The sequence below is a fragment of the Desmodus rotundus genome, chromosome 4 (genome assembly GCF_022682495.2).
Source record: "Desmodus rotundus isolate HL8 chromosome 4, HLdesRot8A.1, whole genome shotgun sequence".
Classification (NCBI taxonomy): Eukaryota; Metazoa; Chordata; class Mammalia; order Chiroptera; family Phyllostomidae; genus Desmodus; species Desmodus rotundus.
Genome location: NC_071390.1, coordinates 25,645,424 through 25,664,120, shown reverse-complemented (window position 1 = coordinate 25,664,120; position 18,697 = coordinate 25,645,424). Strand labels below are relative to the sequence as shown.

At 44.9% G+C, this 18,697-nt stretch overlaps 1 protein-coding gene across 5 annotated transcripts in view; it reads right to left on the bottom strand.

Moving 5' to 3' along the window:
* BLNK (B cell linker) overlaps positions 1-18,697 on the bottom strand; it is a 76,404-nt gene that overhangs the window by 38,235 nt on the left and 19,472 nt on the right. For 2 of the 5 annotated variants that reach the window (XM_045197486.3, XM_024563176.4), the window contains exons 2-4: positions 12,601-12,666; positions 8,610-8,659; positions 372-412 (exon numbers count right to left, since the gene is read on the bottom strand). In XM_045197486.3, coding sequence (XP_045053421.1) covers positions 372-412; positions 8,610-8,659; positions 12,601-12,666 — 157 coding nt within the window. Of the gene's footprint in view, positions 1-371; positions 413-8,609; positions 8,660-12,600; positions 12,667-18,697 lie in introns of those variants that run through there. The other 3 variants (XM_045197485.3, XM_045197487.2, XM_045197488.2) reach the window with 3 other exon arrangements.

Sequence of the window (18,697 nt, the reverse complement as noted above, 5' to 3'; positions counted from 1 at the left end):
GGAATTCAGGAGAGAGGCATTTGCCAACTGACATGGAAATGTTTAAACATTTGAACATCTGTTTCAGCCATGCTGGTGAGGACTCTGAATACTAGCAGAAAATGGGGATAAGAATTCCTACTCCGAGGGCTGCAGTGAGGACTAGGTGAGGGAACACATACAAAGCTCTTAGCCTAGCAAGATGCTGGCTCAGGTCAGTCAGTGTGAGGTTATTGCTGCCTTGTCTGTAGGTGGCCCTTCTAGCCCCGCTATCTCTCCTTTGTGATGTGCAGCCGACCACCAGCATGTGATTCAGAAACAAACCCTTAAAAAAGCCTCCCACAGGCCCTGGTGGAAGTAGTACCCTCCTAGTCCCAGGAGCAAATACTTACAAAGTCATCTGACCACTGCTCCTCTTCGTCAGCAGGGCTCTCTGAAATGGCATGTAGGAAGCAGAATGCACAAACATAAATCTCAGCTGGCCATCTCCTTGCTGTCCACAAGCACCTCGTACCTGCACTCGCTGCGCTTGGGCTTGCTGGTGCCTTTTACTTGACCTTCAATGTCTATTATAGTCATCTGATGTTCGTTCACTTTCAAATCCTTTTTTTTTTTTAAGTCAATTTCTTAAAGCCCAAAGAGAAGTCCCACTGGGGCAGAGAAATGGTGCATCTGACCCATGTCTGTCTTTGTCAAGGGACAATTTGGGAACCTTAGAGTAACCCAGTAGCAACCAGCAATCCACACTGTGTTGTTTCCAAGGATTTCTTTGAATCAATATGTGGATGGTGTAGTAGGAAGAGCAATGGACACAGTAAGATGGATCTAAATTCTCGTGCAGGTCTAACCCGTTGGAGAGGGGGAAGGAACAACTAACATTCCTGGGTCTCAGTTTCCAGATCTGTAAAATGAGGAGATAACTTCTAAGATTCTCTCTGGCTCTAACTTTGACATTTTATTGAGAAAATTTGTATCCAGTGCTTTACTACATGCCAGGTAATGTTATTAGAGATTGGCAGTCATTGAGCTCTCTTAAAAAACTACTGAGGAAAGTGAGGCCTAGAGAAAATTGGTCACTTGCTCACGGTCAGATAGTAAATGGTCGAGCCCAGAGCTGAACCCTGCAGGCTGACTTCCAAGTGCACGCTCTGCACCCCACACCGTGCTGCCTCGCTGACTCTGTGCGCCATCCTGGGCTCCCCATAAACGTGGACATGACAGGTCTTACATAGTTTTTGATCTTGGAGAATAAAATAGGTCAGAATTATGACAACCAAGGGAAATAGTTGACCCTTTTTTCTCCTAAACACATTTGGAGTAAGAGAAGCTTAGCATAAACTGAACTTAGAGGTTAAATGCAATTTGCTCTTTTAGGTAGGCTATCAACTAGATGTAGGTCCAGATGGCAGAGTGGCCCCGATGACTGCACCAGAGGGTCCCAGTGCCCCTGCCGCCCTACTGAGCAGCCACGGCTAGAGGGCCGTGTGGGTGGTGGTCCCTGAATCCCCCAGAATCTAAGCAGAGCCTTTTGTTGGCATTCCTATCCTCTGCCCTAGCACACCACTGACTCCTGCTCCAGGTGGATTCCACAGAGACACAAGGACAGAGATTGCAGAGGTCAAACTGGGCAGGAAGGTCTTTGGACCAGTGGCCAAAGTTTAAGGAATGGCGCCCTCTCGTGGGAAAAAACATAATAGGCACTAAGAAGGAGCTTCATTCTACAAACAAGCCAAATAATGGATCAACTTGGACATTAACAGAAAAATAATTCTTATTAAGTTATTCTTTGAGTTGACTTATACCAAGTTACAGTGTACTGCAACCACTGGGTTTGCCAAGAAGAATGGGTGATGGTACTCCCCCCTATCCCCAGCTACACCCCTCTTTTGGTTCCACAAGGAACTCACAGCATCATACTGATATGAAGTCACAACCTTGCGGGCCATTGCCCAGACTGAAAAGTGTGACAAGCCGGAGTACTAGATCTAAAGTAGTGGGTGCTTCCAGCCTCTCAGGGAGCCCCCCGCAGCATGCAGGTGGTGGTTTTAGAACCAGGCCCCCTGGGTTCCAGTCCTGGCTCTGGTGTTTGCTGCCTGAGTGGCAGTGGACCAGTACTTTGTTTAAAGTTCGATTGCCTTACCTGTAAAACAAGGATAAGAATAGTGAAAGCCTCATGTTTTTATACAGTCAAGTAATATAACACAAGTGAAGTGCTTTGCAAGGCCTGGCACAGAGTAAATGCTGTATTAACGTTACTTATTGTTGTCTTGGGTATTGACAATTCTCAATAAACCCTGACGACACTACCAATTCTATCTCACTCTAATGGCAACCACGCAGTATGGCAACCACAAAGACGTACATCCAAGGAAGCCTCAAGTGTAGAGGGTGAAATTTTCAGGAGGGTAAATTCAAGTTTAATATGGGCTGGGTGGTTTAATTAGGTGTGGGATTTCATGCCCCTGCTGGGAAGCTAAGGTGCCGGTTGGGCCTCCTTGTCAGGGAGAGCCTTTCCCATTGTGCCACGTACCTAGTTTGGGGCTTGTGCTGCACTGGCTGTGTCATAATGTCACGCCACGCAGTAGAGGGACTCCTCCCCTTGCCTGGCCGAGGCTTTGGGGTTCACGTGGCCTTCCCAAGGCTGCAGATACAGCACCTGGCACTATAAGACAAGTGCCAATGGCCATGATGGTGCCCATCTCAGCGTCTGCTCCAGGCCAAGACATGCAGGGTCAGGCTGTCTTGCTTAAAATCCTGATTCTGCCATTTGCTAGCAGTGTGACCTTAGGCAAGTTGCTTAACCTCTGGGCCTCAGTTTCCTCATCGCTAACATGGACGTTATTAGTGGTACCTACATTCTAGGGTTTTGAGAGAATGAAAATGAAATAACACATGGAAAGCACTCAGACGAGTACCTGACATAGAGTGAGGCACCGGAGGATGATGCACTCAGACGAGTACATGACATAGAGTGAGGCACCGGAGGGTGATGCACTCAGACGAGTACCTGACATAGAGTGAGGCACCGGAGGATGATAGTTATTACTATTAATTGGCTTTCTCTTTGATTCTCGCAGTAACCTGAAGGATAGGTAGTCTTATCTGTAGATCAGGGATCTGAGGCCTGGGGAAGTTACAAAACTTTTCCTGGTTCACACAGTGCTTAATGGACAAAGCCAGGATTCCACCCCAGGCCAAAAGGACCCCAATGTTCAAGGTCTTCTCACTGAGCCACCCTGTACAATAGTAATAAAAGACCCAAAGTCTAGGAGAACAACTGTGTATTAGACACTCCAGGGCAATGTAAAATTTCCCGAAAAGTGTCCTGGCAGCTGGAAATGTGGCCAGGTGCCGGGTGAGCTTGAGAAGGGTGTGCTCGGTGAGGGCTGAGAGACTGCATGAGACTCTGTGTCAAAGACGGAATTGAATTGGGCCCTGAAGGACCAGTGGGACTTGAGTGAGAGAATGGAGATGAAGGAGGGCTCATGTGTCAGTCCCAGAAGCAGAGATCAGCTGAGGGATAGAAGGTGGCATCTGTAAGGCACAGCCATGCTCAGAAGGAACGAGCTGCACTGGAGAGTCATGGGAGAATATGCCCAGAGGGAAAACAAATCGGGATTCATTGCCAGCCAAGGGGATGTTCCAGCCACAGTGGACACCGTGGTCCCAGTGACAAGCTGGAGATGGGGAGGCTGACAAGGATGGTGTTTGAGTAACTCAGCCATGAGGAGACAAAGGCTGAGCCAGACCAGGGAGGGGAAGGGAGGCTGGAAGGACAGCGAAGGGCTCTGTGGAGTGATCTTAAAGGAAGGGGTAAAGCGGGGGGATGAAATCAGCCTTTCGGTTCTGGGTCAGCAGCAGCACCAGGGACTGTGGGGCAGTGCTGGTGGCATCCCAGCCGTGGCTTCGAGGTGTGTACTCCACAGCTGTGTGTCTGACACACAGCCTCAGCTGTGGCTCTGATTCCACTCTTACTGTGCTCTGGGCCACTGGGTCCCCCAGTTTCTCCTCCTGCAGAGTTGGTGGTGGGCTGCAGGGTCCAACAGGAAGACTGCAGTGGGATGCAGGGAGGAAAGAAGGAAGGCAGGTGGACCAGGTGTGGTGGTGGGGACAGATTCAGGGAAAGAACAGAAAACAGAGGCTGCAGGGGAAGCTGTGAGGGGGCAGTCCTACTAGGTCCACCCTGAGAAGAGAAAGGAATGTGACTTAGTGTGAGGAGCTGAGGCCAAGGCCCAGACCTGACCTGGCTAGGAGAGGTGATTGAGCCTAAATAAGCCTTAGAAATTCCCTTTGTTGGTATGTTTGTTCATTCCCCCCCTGAGCCCTCTGTGCATAAGTGGGGGACATAGTCCTGGCTTAGCCATCACCTGGCTGTGTGACTTTGGGTAGTCACTTTGCCTCTCTGGTCTCCAGTTATCCCTAACATGAGAAGGTTGGATGGGGTGACCTTTCAGGACTTTCTAGGATATAAGGTACTTTTCAGTCCAAGTTTCATTCCTCCATTCTCAGTCCCGTGAGGCAGGCCTGACATGCATCCAGCTTGCCCCATGTAGACTTTGTTGGTGCCGCCAGTTAGAGTATTAACGAGAAGATGAAGAGCCAGGTGGATGCTGGCTTCACTTAAGGACACCAGGGTAGGGGCAAAAGCAGGGTTACAGTTCACTTCCTTTGTGGACGAAGGGTTATTCTGTGGTGATCATTTACCCAAGAACCCCTGTCCAGGTGACTTCCCCTGCCCTACCCCAGTGGTTGCTCTGCTCTCTTCCCTGCAGGACATCAGTTGTGGGAGGGGAAGGTGGACCTCCTGGGGACATCCCAGCAGCCCCTGGATAGCAGAGCCCAGGCACACAAGGAGAGAGGCCTTGTTCAGTTCTGACCTCTCGGGCTTTGCTCAGTGGCCAGTGGGGCTTCTGCAATGACCCCAGCAGACTCTGGGGTCACCACGACTGGCCTCCCCACCCTGCCTCCTGAGCCAGACCTCAGACTTGAAAGTGCAGGGGCTGCTCAACCACGGAAGAGCAGGAATTAGAAAGCAGATTCTGGTGTTAATGTCAGAGGCTCTGGACCTTCTGGATAGTAAGAATTCCCCAGAAAAGTGTAGCCATCTCGGCTTGGGTCAAGGAGGAGCCCTGGAATGAGAGCCTGGGGTGGGCTTCCTGTGGTGGCTGCAGTAACCTTGGGCATGTCGCTCCACGTTCCTGAAATGCATTTTCTTCACCTGGACAACCGAGGTAGTCGTTTCTGTAGGATGGTGCTAATGGGAGAGTAAAGGAGCTAACGTCTGTAAAGAGCTTAGGTTAACACCCAGAAGAGAGTAAATACAACTTGTTTTGGATATCTTCCCTTCCCGAATACCAGCTGCTTGGGCATAATAGATTCTGCTCAGTGGGCCGTGACATCCCTCCCTGCGGGCAGTGGTTGCCAGGCCTGAACTAAAAGCAGCCGGCTCCTTCCTGGCCTGATCTGCATCTGTAGGTAATCCAGGCCTCTGTTCTTTGTGTAATACAAGCTTTGTGCTACTCTCTGGGGAGTGGGGACTGTGGGAATTCTCCGACTGACCGCCAGGGGGCGCTGGCCCTTTCTATCCTCTGCCTTCGGAAGGTCAGCATGGCCAAGGTCAGCACACTTTCCTGGCTAGAGGGTGGGGAAGCCATGTGCTTCTGGGACTGGAAAAAGCACATTAGTCCAGCATCTGGGGTAAACAGGTGGGGCTGTTTCAAGTCTGCACAGGCCTCCAGGGGGCGCCTGACTGGCCTCTGGGGCTCTGGAAGTTTGGTGACATATGGTCTCCAAGCACTGGCACCTTCCAGGACCCTGCAGACTCTCTGGGTTCAGGAGGAGCTGTCAGGGCTGGTTGCTGAGGCTCTTGACTTTCAACTAACTGCTCAGGGTCCCCAAGGCTCAGAGGAAGCAGCTGGAAATGCTTCTAGGACATCAGTTGGGGTTTGGGTGGGGATGACAAAGGGGGTACTAACTGCAGGTGGTGATGGTGGTTTTGCCAAAAGGACCTTTTCTGGGGACTGGGTTTCAGAGTAGAGGAGAGCAGGCAAGGCCCTATTGGTTTGAAGAAATAGGGTGACTTTCTGAGATCCTGGAACGTCAGTGGATTTGTCTTTCAGTTCAGGAGCAGCAGGAAGGACACTGTGGGTGGTTTACAGAAGGGTTTCTCGAATTTAACATACACTCAGATCCCCTGGAATTTAAATGCAAATTTCTGATCCCTTAGTTCTATGGTGGGGCAGAGATTCTGCATTTCTGACGAGCTCCCAGGCAATGCTGCTGCTGCATACTAGGGATTGCTCTTTGAGTAACAGAGGCTTAGAAGACCCAGCTGAGTCCCAAGACAGACTGTCAAAGTGGAAGATGCAACTTCCTAAAGCCAGGAAGGTTGGGAGAAGCTTGCGTCATCACTGGGCCCTGGGCTCCAAAGATTTGTGGTTCTGTGAGTGTCGAGTATTAGCACAGGCAGGAACCCCACGGCGCTTCTAGTTCAGTCCCTTTGTGGTATGTTGTGTAATAGACAAGGAGAAGAGAGTGCGTTGGCCAGGGTTACCCAGCCTTGGGGTTAGACATTGAAGGACTTTGTATGCAGGGTCAGTGGTTTGCTGTTTCTCCTGTCAATGATGTAAAGCCACGAGAATATTTAAACAAAGGTATTTCAGAACAACTCTCTGGTGGAGGATGAAAGGACCATGTGGGATTAGGAATTAAGGAGACTTCTTCGAGGCTTTATACAGACAAGCAGTCTGATGGCAGGGGTCTAAGCTGTAGCTATGTGAATGGAGGGGGACAGACATATTTGAGAGACACTTAAAAGCTAGAATTAATAATATTTAGAGATTTTTTTTTTGTAGAGGGAGAAGAAAGAGGAGGAATCAACGATGATCCCTGGGGGTGGGGCAGTTGGACAAAGGATGAATAAATGAAAAATACCACCTGTCTTTTGCCCAAGTTAAAAACACAAGAAAAGGAGGGGCCTGGGTGAGGGAATGAGCAAGGAGACTGTTGAATATGAGGGGATCATCAGCAGACGTCCATCCTGAAATCAGATGTAGCGGTCTACTCAAGTTTCCGAGAATTGCCCCTGAGCTCCTGACATTGGTGTGCAGCACCTCCAATGCTGTTGGTTCATCTACAAAATGCCAAATGTCTCTGCTCAACACCCAGGGCTTGAATTAAAACGTCACCTCCTTAGCAAGACCATCCCTGATTACCTAAGTTGTTCTCCCGCCCCACAAGAATTCCTTGTCACTGCACCTGCCACTTTCCTTCATAGCAGGGACCACATTTGGTCATTGATATTAACCTGTTGACATTCTCATTTATTACCTGACTCCCCATTAGTCACTGAGCACCTTAAAGCCAGGGACTATGTTTTATTCCTGACTTCGTACCTAGCTAGTGAGTATCACGCAGGACACGCTTGTGTAGTGTTGGCTGAGTGAAGCATAGCACCTGCAGAACAGCTGAAGCACCAGGAGATGTTTATTCTAGAGAAGCAAACATTCAAATGACCTGACTTCTTAATTCTATCCTTGAATTACACCGAACAACTGTTTCTACTTTATTTAATATTTAAGACTTGTACCGTGTGTCCATCAGGACAGACTATGGAAACCAGAGGGAATGGGTCACAACTCTACCCTGCCAGGGCTGCCTGTCCCTGACTGGACCCGACGGGTTTGGGAGGTCATCACAGGAGATGGCCGAGTGGAGAGCGGGCCTTGTCTGTGGTGCATGGTGGTGGTGGGGGGGTCTGAGCATCGTGTTGGAGGCTAGACTCTATGACCTCTGAGGCTCCTTTCGAAACCGACACTCCATGATTTCAAAATTTTTCCATCAAACCTTGGGGACTTAACAGGTATAGTCTACTTTGTTTTCTTTTTTAGAACTTGGAGAGAAGAATGAGGATTTTAATTTGTTTATTTGTTTTTTGTTTTAAGCTGAGGGCTGTATGTATCTGTCCACGTCCAAGAAATCTTTACATTTAAGCCATTAGAAACCCATTTTAGACCTATCCTCCCAAGGGATCTGTTTGAGAAAGTGAAAGTATGTTGGAGAATTTACTTTGCTCATCACTGCCATAAAAACTACCAATTTCAAGACTAACTAGTCTTCCCTGACAAGGTTGACCCTAGTTGGAATGGTGTTGTAAGGCTAAATTCGGAGAGGATTGGGTAACTGTGCCATCAATCACTAGTTCCCCAGCCCTCCACCCCGGCCCACTCTTTCAGAAGTCCATTTCAACAGCTCTTTATCCAGGAGCCTTCCCTTCCCCACTTTCCCCACATCCCCCACCTCAGATTAGATTAGATACTGCTGTAGAGTTTTATGCTTCCCAATCACACTGGACTATAATGGCTTTTAACATCTATCTTCCCTTCTGGTCTATACATTCTATATCTATCTTGTTTAGCACTGTATTTCTACCCAAGACCTTGCGTGTGCCTGGCACATGAAGATGCAGAAGAAATGTTTGATAAGTAGATGAGTGGATGGATGGGATTTGGTCATTCTTAAAATTAGGATGGGCACCTTTCATTTTCATATAAGTAGAACATAGTTCCCTTTTCAAGAGGTAAATATAAACATTGAATTAGTCAAGAGTCAGGTGTTAGAAATACTCTTACCAGAGGCATAGTCCCTTCGAGGAACACTTGGAGGCGCTTTGACTTTCAGCCTGTAGGTAACAACCATCAGACAAACAGTCAGTGGGTAGGACAGCAGTTGGCAAGGCCCAGAGTATACGCAGATATAGAGAACTAATAGAATAATGGCTTCTTTCGGACCCATTGCATTGAAAGACTGAATATATTGAAAATGTACTGAAGCCATAGATGAGAGGTTCCCCCCTCTCTTCCTCTCCCCAAGGCGCAGTGTAGCTCAGACTTGGCAAAGGTGAAGCCAAGTGGAGAAAGGGCTTCATGAGGCCAGAGTACTAGTAAGCACTGAGCCCAGAGGTTCAAGGAAGATAAATGATAAATGTTGATTTATTGACAGGAAGATAAGGGAAGATGTAGCCTATTCTAATGAATAATTTAATGAATGCCTTAAGAGGAAAAATTAGTTATAATGAGCACTCTGGTTGTAGGTTGGACTGAAATTATTTTTGCACCATTAAACCTGACAATTAAGTGAGCGGTAAGAATCTCTAGGTTGGGGACTGTGAAATTTGGCTCATTTAGAAGTTGAACTGTTTTAAGCACTTTCAAAACTACTGAAGTATCTTTATACACAAATAAAATGAACATTCACAATCCTTGCCCACTCATTAAAAGAAAATTATAATTACATTTTAAAAATGTATCCCAATTTTTAGGCTTTTTATAAGTACTGGCAACATCTTCCCTTCCATTATTTGACCTGGGTAAGGTATATAGTAAGTTATTATTTTTAATAATAGTTACCTATTTTATTTAAGAATAATTTACTTAATTAAAAATTTTAAATATATAGCCCTGGCTGGTGCATCTCAGTAGACTGAGTGCCAGCCTGCAAACCAAAGGGATGCCAGTTTGATTCCCAGTCAGGGCCCATGCCTGGGTTGTGGGCCAGGTCCCTGATAGAGGGCTTGCAGGAGGCAGCCACACATTGATGCTTCGCTCCCTCTCTTTCTCTCTCCCATCCCCTCTCTAAAAATAAACAAATAAAATCTTTTAAAAAACTAAAATATATAAATAAAACTATCTGCTAGACTTTATTTACTAAAATATCACATCCTTTAGGAGCAGCACATAAGGTAATCACTGCATACAAAGCATATTTCATTTCTTGGGGGAGAAAGCAGTTTAGAAATTCATGTTTGATTACAAAAAAACAAGATTTATAATCCAGAATTGTAGTGTTGTGAAAATAACAATATTTAGATTTGTATAGAAATTCTGCTTTTGGTTTCCCCAAGGGTTCTCATCTCTATTATTTCATTCAGTTCTCACAACGAGCCAGCAGGGTGTGCCAGGAAGACGCACTCACTGCACCTATGATACATCTGGAGAGAGAGGTTAACAAAGGTGCTGTAGGGAAGAAAAACAAAGACAAAACTGAGTCTGGTGCCCCAAAACTGGGTCTATTCAGGGACAAGTACAATTTCAAAAGCACAAACTAACTACTACCCATTCTTGTAATCATTTCGTAAAAGAAAAGAAAGGGCATTTTAATACCCCCACATGTATGAAGGTCACCATCTCAGAATAAGGGACAGACTCAAGAAAGGGCTGCCGGTCACTGATACTGACCAGGAACAAAAGACGGGGCGTGGGCCTTAGCAGCCAGCAGCTGCACACCAGCCCCCAGCACTCCAGGGTCCTTATTTTCTCATTTGGCCATGGGCCAGTGACAGCTCTGTCACGGTCTTGTGTTAAGAAACCAGTGTGTTCAACCATGCTTCCTCCCTTCAAGGTGACACCTGTTGCCTGGCTACAAGTGGGAGCTAAGAACTGCATGTTGCTTAGAACCGAAAGGCCATCGACTTCACCCAGGGTACGGGCCAAGGCAGCCATATTCTCCAAGCCGAGAAGAAACACAGTTTGTCCAGTGTACTTGGGGACAGAGGGTGTAACGCAACAGAAGCTGGGGAGATTTGGGCCCCATGGCTGCTGTTATTATGACTGAGCACGGGATAGACATTTCATCCAGAGGCTTCATGCTACTGAGAAAACCGGTGTCCTGTAAAACTGGCCACTGTGGACTAATCTAGAATCGCTAGTGATGAAAACAATGACTGGCAGGGCTCTCTCACCTCCCCGAGATTCTGGACTAACCAATGAAAGCAATCGCACACCTGCCCCAGTCACAGGACAGACCATGAAGCCAAATTCTCTCCTCTGTGAGGAGACTATTGCTCCACGAGCAGGAGACTGTTTTAACTCTTTCATGGTGATCGCTTACACATACTGAGATGACTCTTTTATATTTTATAGTCTGAAGACACCACAAAAGTGATTTCTTACATTGAAGTTTAGCAAAGGCTAAAAAAGCATGAAGATACTCTGTTCTGAAGGCACAGGGAAATGTAATTTCATGTGCTATTGGTGGTACAAGATTTTTGGAAAGCAATTTGCTAGTATTAATAAAAACCTCAAGGGCACAAATCCTTTCACCAAGAAATGTCAGTTCAGGAATTTAGCTTTCTGGTATCCTCAAAGTCTGCAAAGGGTATTTATTGAAATATTATTTGTGTCAGTTAAACTGAAAGAAATGCCCCCCAAATTTTTATTTTATCTAAATTGATGTTACCAAATTGCCCCCCCAAAATGTTGTGCTAGTTTAAACTCCTACCCCCTTTAAAAATTGTCCAACAATATATAGTTGGATAAATGAACAATAATACAATTACAGTAAACTATCAATCAGCTGTTTAAAAGGGAACATGGGCCCTGGCTCGTATGGCTCAGTGGTTGAGCACCACTGTGAACCAAAGGGTGTCTGGTTCGATTCCCAGTCAGGGCACATGCCCGGGTTGCAGGCCAGGTCCCCAGTAGGGGGTGCACAAGAGACAACCACACATTGATGTTTCTTTGCTCTCTTTCTCCCTCCTTTCCCCTCTCCAAAAAATAAATAAATAAAATCTTTTTTAAAAATTAAAAAAATAAAAAGGAACATAGTTTATTTTCACATGCCAACAAGAAAATTGTCCATGATATGGCATTAAGAAAAATCATCAAAACAAATTGGTAGAATGGTTTATGTAGTATGATGCCTTTCATGATGGAAATGTATGTGTGTATAGGTATGTATGTAGCTATGCCATTGTGTGTGTGTGTATCTATCTCTCTATATATCTATGTCAATACATGTACGTGTTCGTGTAAGCTTATACACAGAGATATATATACCAAACTCACACATGACAATGTCAATTTCTGGGGAGTGGGTTAAAGTGGGGATGTGAAGAAGTGGGAGATTTGGACTTTCTACAACTCTGAATTCTTTGATTCTCCCCCACCCCACCCAACTGCAGTGAATCTGTATTACTTTCTTTAAAACAAAATTATAAACTTAACAGAATAACATTTCCCCTTTCCTCTTGATTTAGACTTTGAGTGTCGAATGCAAGTAGGTACAATTTAATGTACACTTTCCACTTCCTTAAAAAAGGGTTAAGAGTTTTTGGTGTGCAGGATGGTTTAGAATTCTAGCTTACCCTCTCCAAGTGCCAACTGAAAACACCACTGAAGGTGATAATCGAAAAAGCAGAAATCAAAATACGGAAAACAGGAACAGCATCCTAAAGAAGCTAGGGCTGTGTTCTTGGAACTTCTCTTTTGGATTTCTCCAACCATGTCTGTGTGGTCCTTAGCTACATGGTTTTGGAAGCTGATTCTCCTGCTTCAATAAATGTCCTTTTGACATTTGCTCAGCATCCCAAATGGCATCACTCACAGTGTGAGAAGTGAGGGGGGAAGCGCAGTGCCCCGAGAGCCACCCCATTGACTCATCACGTTTCCTGAATGTGGATCTGAGCGCTGTGGACTCTAGCCACGAGCAAGAAGGGGTCACATGCCAAAGAGGTTGTAGCCCCTCACTCGGGTAACACAGAACTTGGTTTTCTTCCCCTAGCACAGGCTGGCATGAGATGTTATTCGTATAAGTGCTCATACGGTGCTATGAAGTCTAACTTACTTTTTGATTTTGTTCATTATTCCACCTTCATTGTTCTTAATATCATGGACCATCTTTTGAAGCTGTCTGTAAGAAACAAAATTAAACATAAACTATCAATAACTAGATTGATTTTTTAAAATGTCTTCGGGCCTTCTTGGAGACAGAGAGAGAGAGAGAGAGAGAGAGAGAGAGAGAGAGAACCCTACAATAAAACCCCCAAATAGCATGAATTATGTTGTGTTTATTTAAGTTTAATTAATTATATTTAGTTAAGGTGACCATCTGCTACTTTAGCAAAAGGAAAGGGTGACTGATCCTATGACTATATGAGGAAGGTGGTCATTGGGCCATGGACCCATCCGTTGGGTGTCTGGGCCAGCATCAGGTGGCTGTGGAGAGGAATTCTGATTCCCAGGTCTGTCCTCAGGAGTCATGTGAGGCCGAAGCCACCTGACCCTACCCTAAGCCTCGCTGTTCATCACCTACTGTCCTTCAAGCACCTGTGTTGCAAGGATAGGGCCACCTCGAAGCACACAGTATAGGCTGAAATCGGGCCCAAGATTTGTTGTTGTTGTTGTTAACTTTACTAAGTAGAATCTGGAAAAATTGTCATTTAAGATTTGCCCACATAGAGAATCCATAAAGAAAATGACTGGTAAGCCTGACTGCACAGATATTTGAAACTCCTGTAGAACAAAAAGCAAGGTGGACAAAATCAAAAGACAATTGACACGCTGGACAAAATATCTGCAACTAATAATAATAATAGTAATAGTAATAGTAATAGTAATAATAACTACACTTTTGATTTACAAAGAAATCTTACAACTCAGTAGAAAAAGACCAACAATTCAAAAGGAAAATGAGCAAAGGATGCGAACACAGAGCTAACAGAAAAGAAAAACAAGTGTTCAACAGATCAAGGGAGAGACACTTAACATCAGTTGCAGGTAAAGACATCTAAATCAGACAATGGGACAAGTTCTGCCTATCCAACTGGCAGGACTTAACACGTGTGGTCATGCCCCCAGTTAATGAGGTATGAGAATACAGATATTCCTGGGAATGTAAACTGTTACAGTCGATATCTGTCAAAATTTAAAATGTCCATGCCTTTTGACCCAGAAATTCCACTGCTAGGAATTGCCTTAAGAATGTAGTCATAAAACTATACCATTATGTAGATATCCACATTATATACATATAAGCATTAGAGGTAATAGCCCTAATCCTTTCTGTCTCCCCCCCAAAAAGCATGGAAACAACCTAAGCACCCATCAGATAACCTAAGCACCCATCAGTCACTAAAAGGGAAGTAATTAAATAAACTTTGATAAAACTACACAATGAAGTAACACACACCCACTTTAAAAAATCTGTATTACTGATGTATAAAAATCCCCAAGAAATATTAGGTCAAACACATATTAAAAGGTTTAAAAATTATAAAAATACCCAAGAAAGATTAGGTTAAACAAAAATTAAAAAGGAGAAGGAAGAAGATAAAAAATATGAATAGTAAAAATGACAGCAAACTCACAGTTATTAACAACCACACCTAAAACAAAAACAAAAGCAAACTAAGCAAACAACTAGAACAGGAACAGAACCACAGAAATGGAGATCTCACGGAGGGTTATCAACAGGGGAATGGGAGGGGGAGAGAGGGGGGAAAGGTTCAGAGAATAGGTAGCATAAATGGTAGGTAGAAAATAGACAGGAGGAGGGTAGGAATAGTATAGGAAATGTAGAAGCCAAAGAACTTACATGTATGACCCGTGGACATGAACTATAGGGGGGGATGTGGGAGGCAGGGGGTGGGGGGGATGGAGTTGAGTGAAGGGGCAGAAATGGGACAACTGTAATAGCATAATCAATAAATATATTTTTAAACAAGGACAAGGAAAAAAGAAGGAAGGACAGTTCAGGATAGTATGTAGCACACGCCCTTTTGTGGGGAAAAGGACATACACATGCATATATGCTGGTATGTACATAACTCTTCAGAAAGGTACTCAAAACATCATCAAAAGGTTGTTTTCCAAGCCCACTTCACACAAATTAGAAAAAGGTGCCCCTTTTTCTGGGCGCCACTGCCCGGTGGCAGGGTGCACGGACTGGCCACCAGATGAGGGGGTTTCAGGCCCTGTCAGTCCTTACAGCTGGAGAGTGAGGGTCAGTGGCTTGGGGTGGGGGCAGGGGCGGGGGCTTCTACTTTATGAAAAGGAGACTTTTACTTTACAATGAAAGTTTTTCTATATTATTTGAACCTTCATAGCACAACCTTAGTATATCCCTTTTATTATATGTTTTGTATGCATATACAGAGAAAAATGTTAGCAAGGTTGAAGTATAGGGCCATGTTTGAATTCTTCCTAATAATTTGCTAACCTAATATATATATATATTTTTTCACATAGTTCTGCCTTGAAAGAGTAGGGCATTTGAATTCACCTTTTTAGTCAAGCCTTTCCTTTATTCTGAGAAAACTAGTTGATTAGGTTCTCCAGTTAATAAAATGAAAAGATTGCACACAGCCATTGTACCTGGAGATTTCTCTGATTCTGGAAGCTAGGCCTTCTGTTAGGTAATATGAATAATGGTGCACAATTAGGCTCCGTATAGGTCTCTGAATCCCTGTTGGTTGGGGGGAATCTGGGAGAAATATTCTCCGGCTCTGTAGGATTTAGAAAGCATAGGTTGCAAAGCTTTTCGGTGTAGATGGAGCAGTTTAGAGGATGAGAGACAGCTTGTCAGGGGACCTCTGCCTGGCCTGGCCTATTGGCGTCCTCCACTAAGTGACAACTTGAGGCCAAATAACCCACCTATGCTGATAATTCGGCCGTAGTTGTTTATTGGGGCCATCAGGCACCAAGGTGGTGGGGTGAGATAGACATTTCTACTCCTCACCATCTGGGGAAAAAAGAGATTCTCAGAAAAGGAATAGGAACTTAAACTGTGATTTTAGGGAGCTCTTTCTCCTTCTAGGTCTAATGACCGTTAGGAGCTAGAGTCCTGAAGAACATACACAAGCTGGAAGAATATCGAATGGTGGGGAGATGGGGAGGTGGGGAGGGGTGGCAGGGTGGCCCTGAACTTGAGGCTGGGTCTGAGCCTCAGCTCCGAGAAGAGCCATACCCAGCGCCATGGCTAGGTATGTTCAATGAGATCATTCCTCTGTACTGTTCCCGAATCTTCAGTAGTGTCCTGTCAGTACTGCAGCCTGGCCTCAGTGAGGCCGTGGGGAGGGGCGTGTTCCACTGGCAAGGAGGAGTGGAGCACAGGGAGAGGACAGGCTGGAGGGCGGAGGAGAAGGACAAGGGACACCTTTTTCAGGACATCCTTAGGGCTGCATGTTGGGGAATTATCTGCATAACTAGGGTACCCACTGCGGGGCTTAACCTGGGATGTGGGTAGGGGTCAGTGCCAAGTTGTAATTTGGGTAGCAAAGGAAATTTGATCACATTTTATATCCCCAGTGAGGGAGCCTGGCCGTATTGATCCCACACGTGTGAACTCAGCAAAGCAGCAGGCTCAGCAGTAGAGGGAAAAATGGAGTGAAAGAAAAGGGGACCACCTGGCCCATCAGAGACACACAGAGGGTCCCCCAAGCTGGACCCTTGAGTTGCCTCAGGACCCTACAATATTGTAGAATTTGTTCCCATATACGCTGCGTCCAACCCCTTCCTCCTTTTCCTGAGGGACTATAAAGAATCTCTGAGATACAGGAATGAGGGACAATTAAAAATAGGAGGTCTGGGTGTGGCGAGACAGAGACTGAGAGAGAGAGGTTGAAATGCATTGACTGGGAGGAAATCTCGTCATTTCAGACGAAGATCAGAGGTCAACTGTGGGTGTAAGCTGCCCAGCTGAATGGAGCGTCATTAGCCCAAGTTAATGCCGAACCAGGTCGAAGGGAGTCGGGGTAAAGGGTCCTGTAGAAGTTTGTCAAGAGCTGGACACAGGCAGGGTAATAGGGATCCAGGGGCTGATTATATAAGCGAGTTTGCCCTAGGTGTAGATAAACATGTTAATTGTTGCCAAAGAGTTTAATGTTAACTTTTTCATTTGCTCAACTTGGTATTTGATCCTTCTTGGCATTTGCTTTTTATTATCTTACTAAATTTATTATAAGTATAGTAAACTGTTAAAGCGTTTCATAAACTATACGTGTTGTGTTGAAATGTTTCTTCCCTTTCTGCATCTCCTTCACACAAACCCTGGTGGCCACTGGCTGCTCTGTTATAGCTGCCAAACTTGTTACTTGGTGAAGCGCAGCGTCCCCCAAACCAAGACCATGCGGTGATATTCTTGACCCATTTTATCACGCGGGCACACGCTGTGTGGCGCTCTGCTTCCCTGCTCTCTAGTACCGTCTGCTCCATTTTGGAGTACTTTTTCCTCCTGCAACTTACACCACATGAAATGAAAAAGGAATATGCAGCTGGGCTGTCCCAGGGGAGGTTGCTCTGGATTGAAACATCAGTTGCTTTACTGTGATAAATCGAGTGTAGCTGAAAACAGGTCAGACATGAAACAGCTGCACTTTGATTAGCCCTTCCAGAGATAACCTTCCATGATTGGGAGAAGGGTAACAGAACCACGATGTTTTAATCTTTTGAGGTTGTGAAGAGACAGCCATGTTCATGTAGCAAAATAAAATGAAGAACAAAGCTTATCTACTGTCTTTAAACACTATTAATATGTAAGTTTTAAGCAGTCTAGCATTTCAGCATTTAAAAATGGTGGGCAGGTCATATAAGTAGTTATTATTACTTGTATAAACCAAATCAAATTTTATACTCTCTCCGTGGCTGTTGCTTTAAATTTTTTTTCAATTAATGTCCAAAAAACTTAGTTATTTAATAGCATACTATAGTAGCGTGACCCTAGCTGTGCCTGAATCTCAACAAATTTAGATCTCGTGATGTACTCAGAGAGGACAAATCATCGTTTGAAAGTTACTAGCAGTTTTTTGCCTGCAGAGAAGTGGCTTCCTTTAGAATCGGACAGACCTAAACTGCATGTGAATCACTTGGAGGGCTATTGAAATGCAGAGTTTCAGTACATCCCAGACGTTTCTGATTGGGTAGGTGTGTGGCAGGGGGTCAAAGAATTTGCATTGCTACTAAGTTTCCAGGTGGCCCAAGAGCCACCATGGAGCTGTGGGATATGTAAGCAGCCCCCCAGGACTCACTCCCAGCATCTCAAGGGCAAGAAATCTGTAAAAGTGGGAGGGACTACTGTGATTTGAATGGCAAAAGATGACACGACCTTTTTTCTTTTCTTGTTTCTTTCTTTTTTGATGTCACAGGTAAGTAGTGGCTGATGGCATAGGTTGTACGGTTTTAAATTTTATAACTTTATTCCTGATTAAAATATAGTTTATGCTAAGTGAAAGAACCCAATCTGAAAAGGCTACATACTGTGTAATTCCAGCTGGAATCTGGAAAAGGCAAAACTATGGAGAAAGTAAAAAGATCACTGATTTTCAGGAGTTTGAGAGGAGGAAGGGAAGCATGAGTGGGTGAAAGAGGAATTTTAGGGCACTGAAACTCTTTCGTATGATGCTGTATGGTGGCTACATGTGGGATGTTCTTTGCATCAAAGTTTGGAAATCATACTTTAAGACATCAGTTTCACCCATTATTAACATTTAGTTGAAGCTTCCCCACTTTTTATTACACATGAATAACATGTATGGATTTCACACGATTAAGCTCATATTTGACATTTTGTAATCTGCATTTTCCACTTGAACATTTTTGTAAGTGAGCACCACCCTCAGGCATTGTCTGCTTAGCCAACTAGTCTTTCACTTTTTCATTTCAAAGGGACTTTTATTTTTAGGTTAACAGTGGGAAGAATTTTTTTTAATTTAAAATTTATTTTTAGTTACAGTTGACATATATTAGTTTCAGGTGTACAGCCTCGTGATGTGATCACTCTGATAAGTCTAGTACCCACCTGGCACCATGCATCCTTATTTACAATGTTAGAGCCCTCTAATCTTGCTCTGTCCCTCTCCTCCCCGCTGCAAACTGAAGGGCCTGTAACCAGCTGAAACTGTTCCAGCTGGGCATGACAGAAAGTGGTGAAATGCCAGGACCCTGTG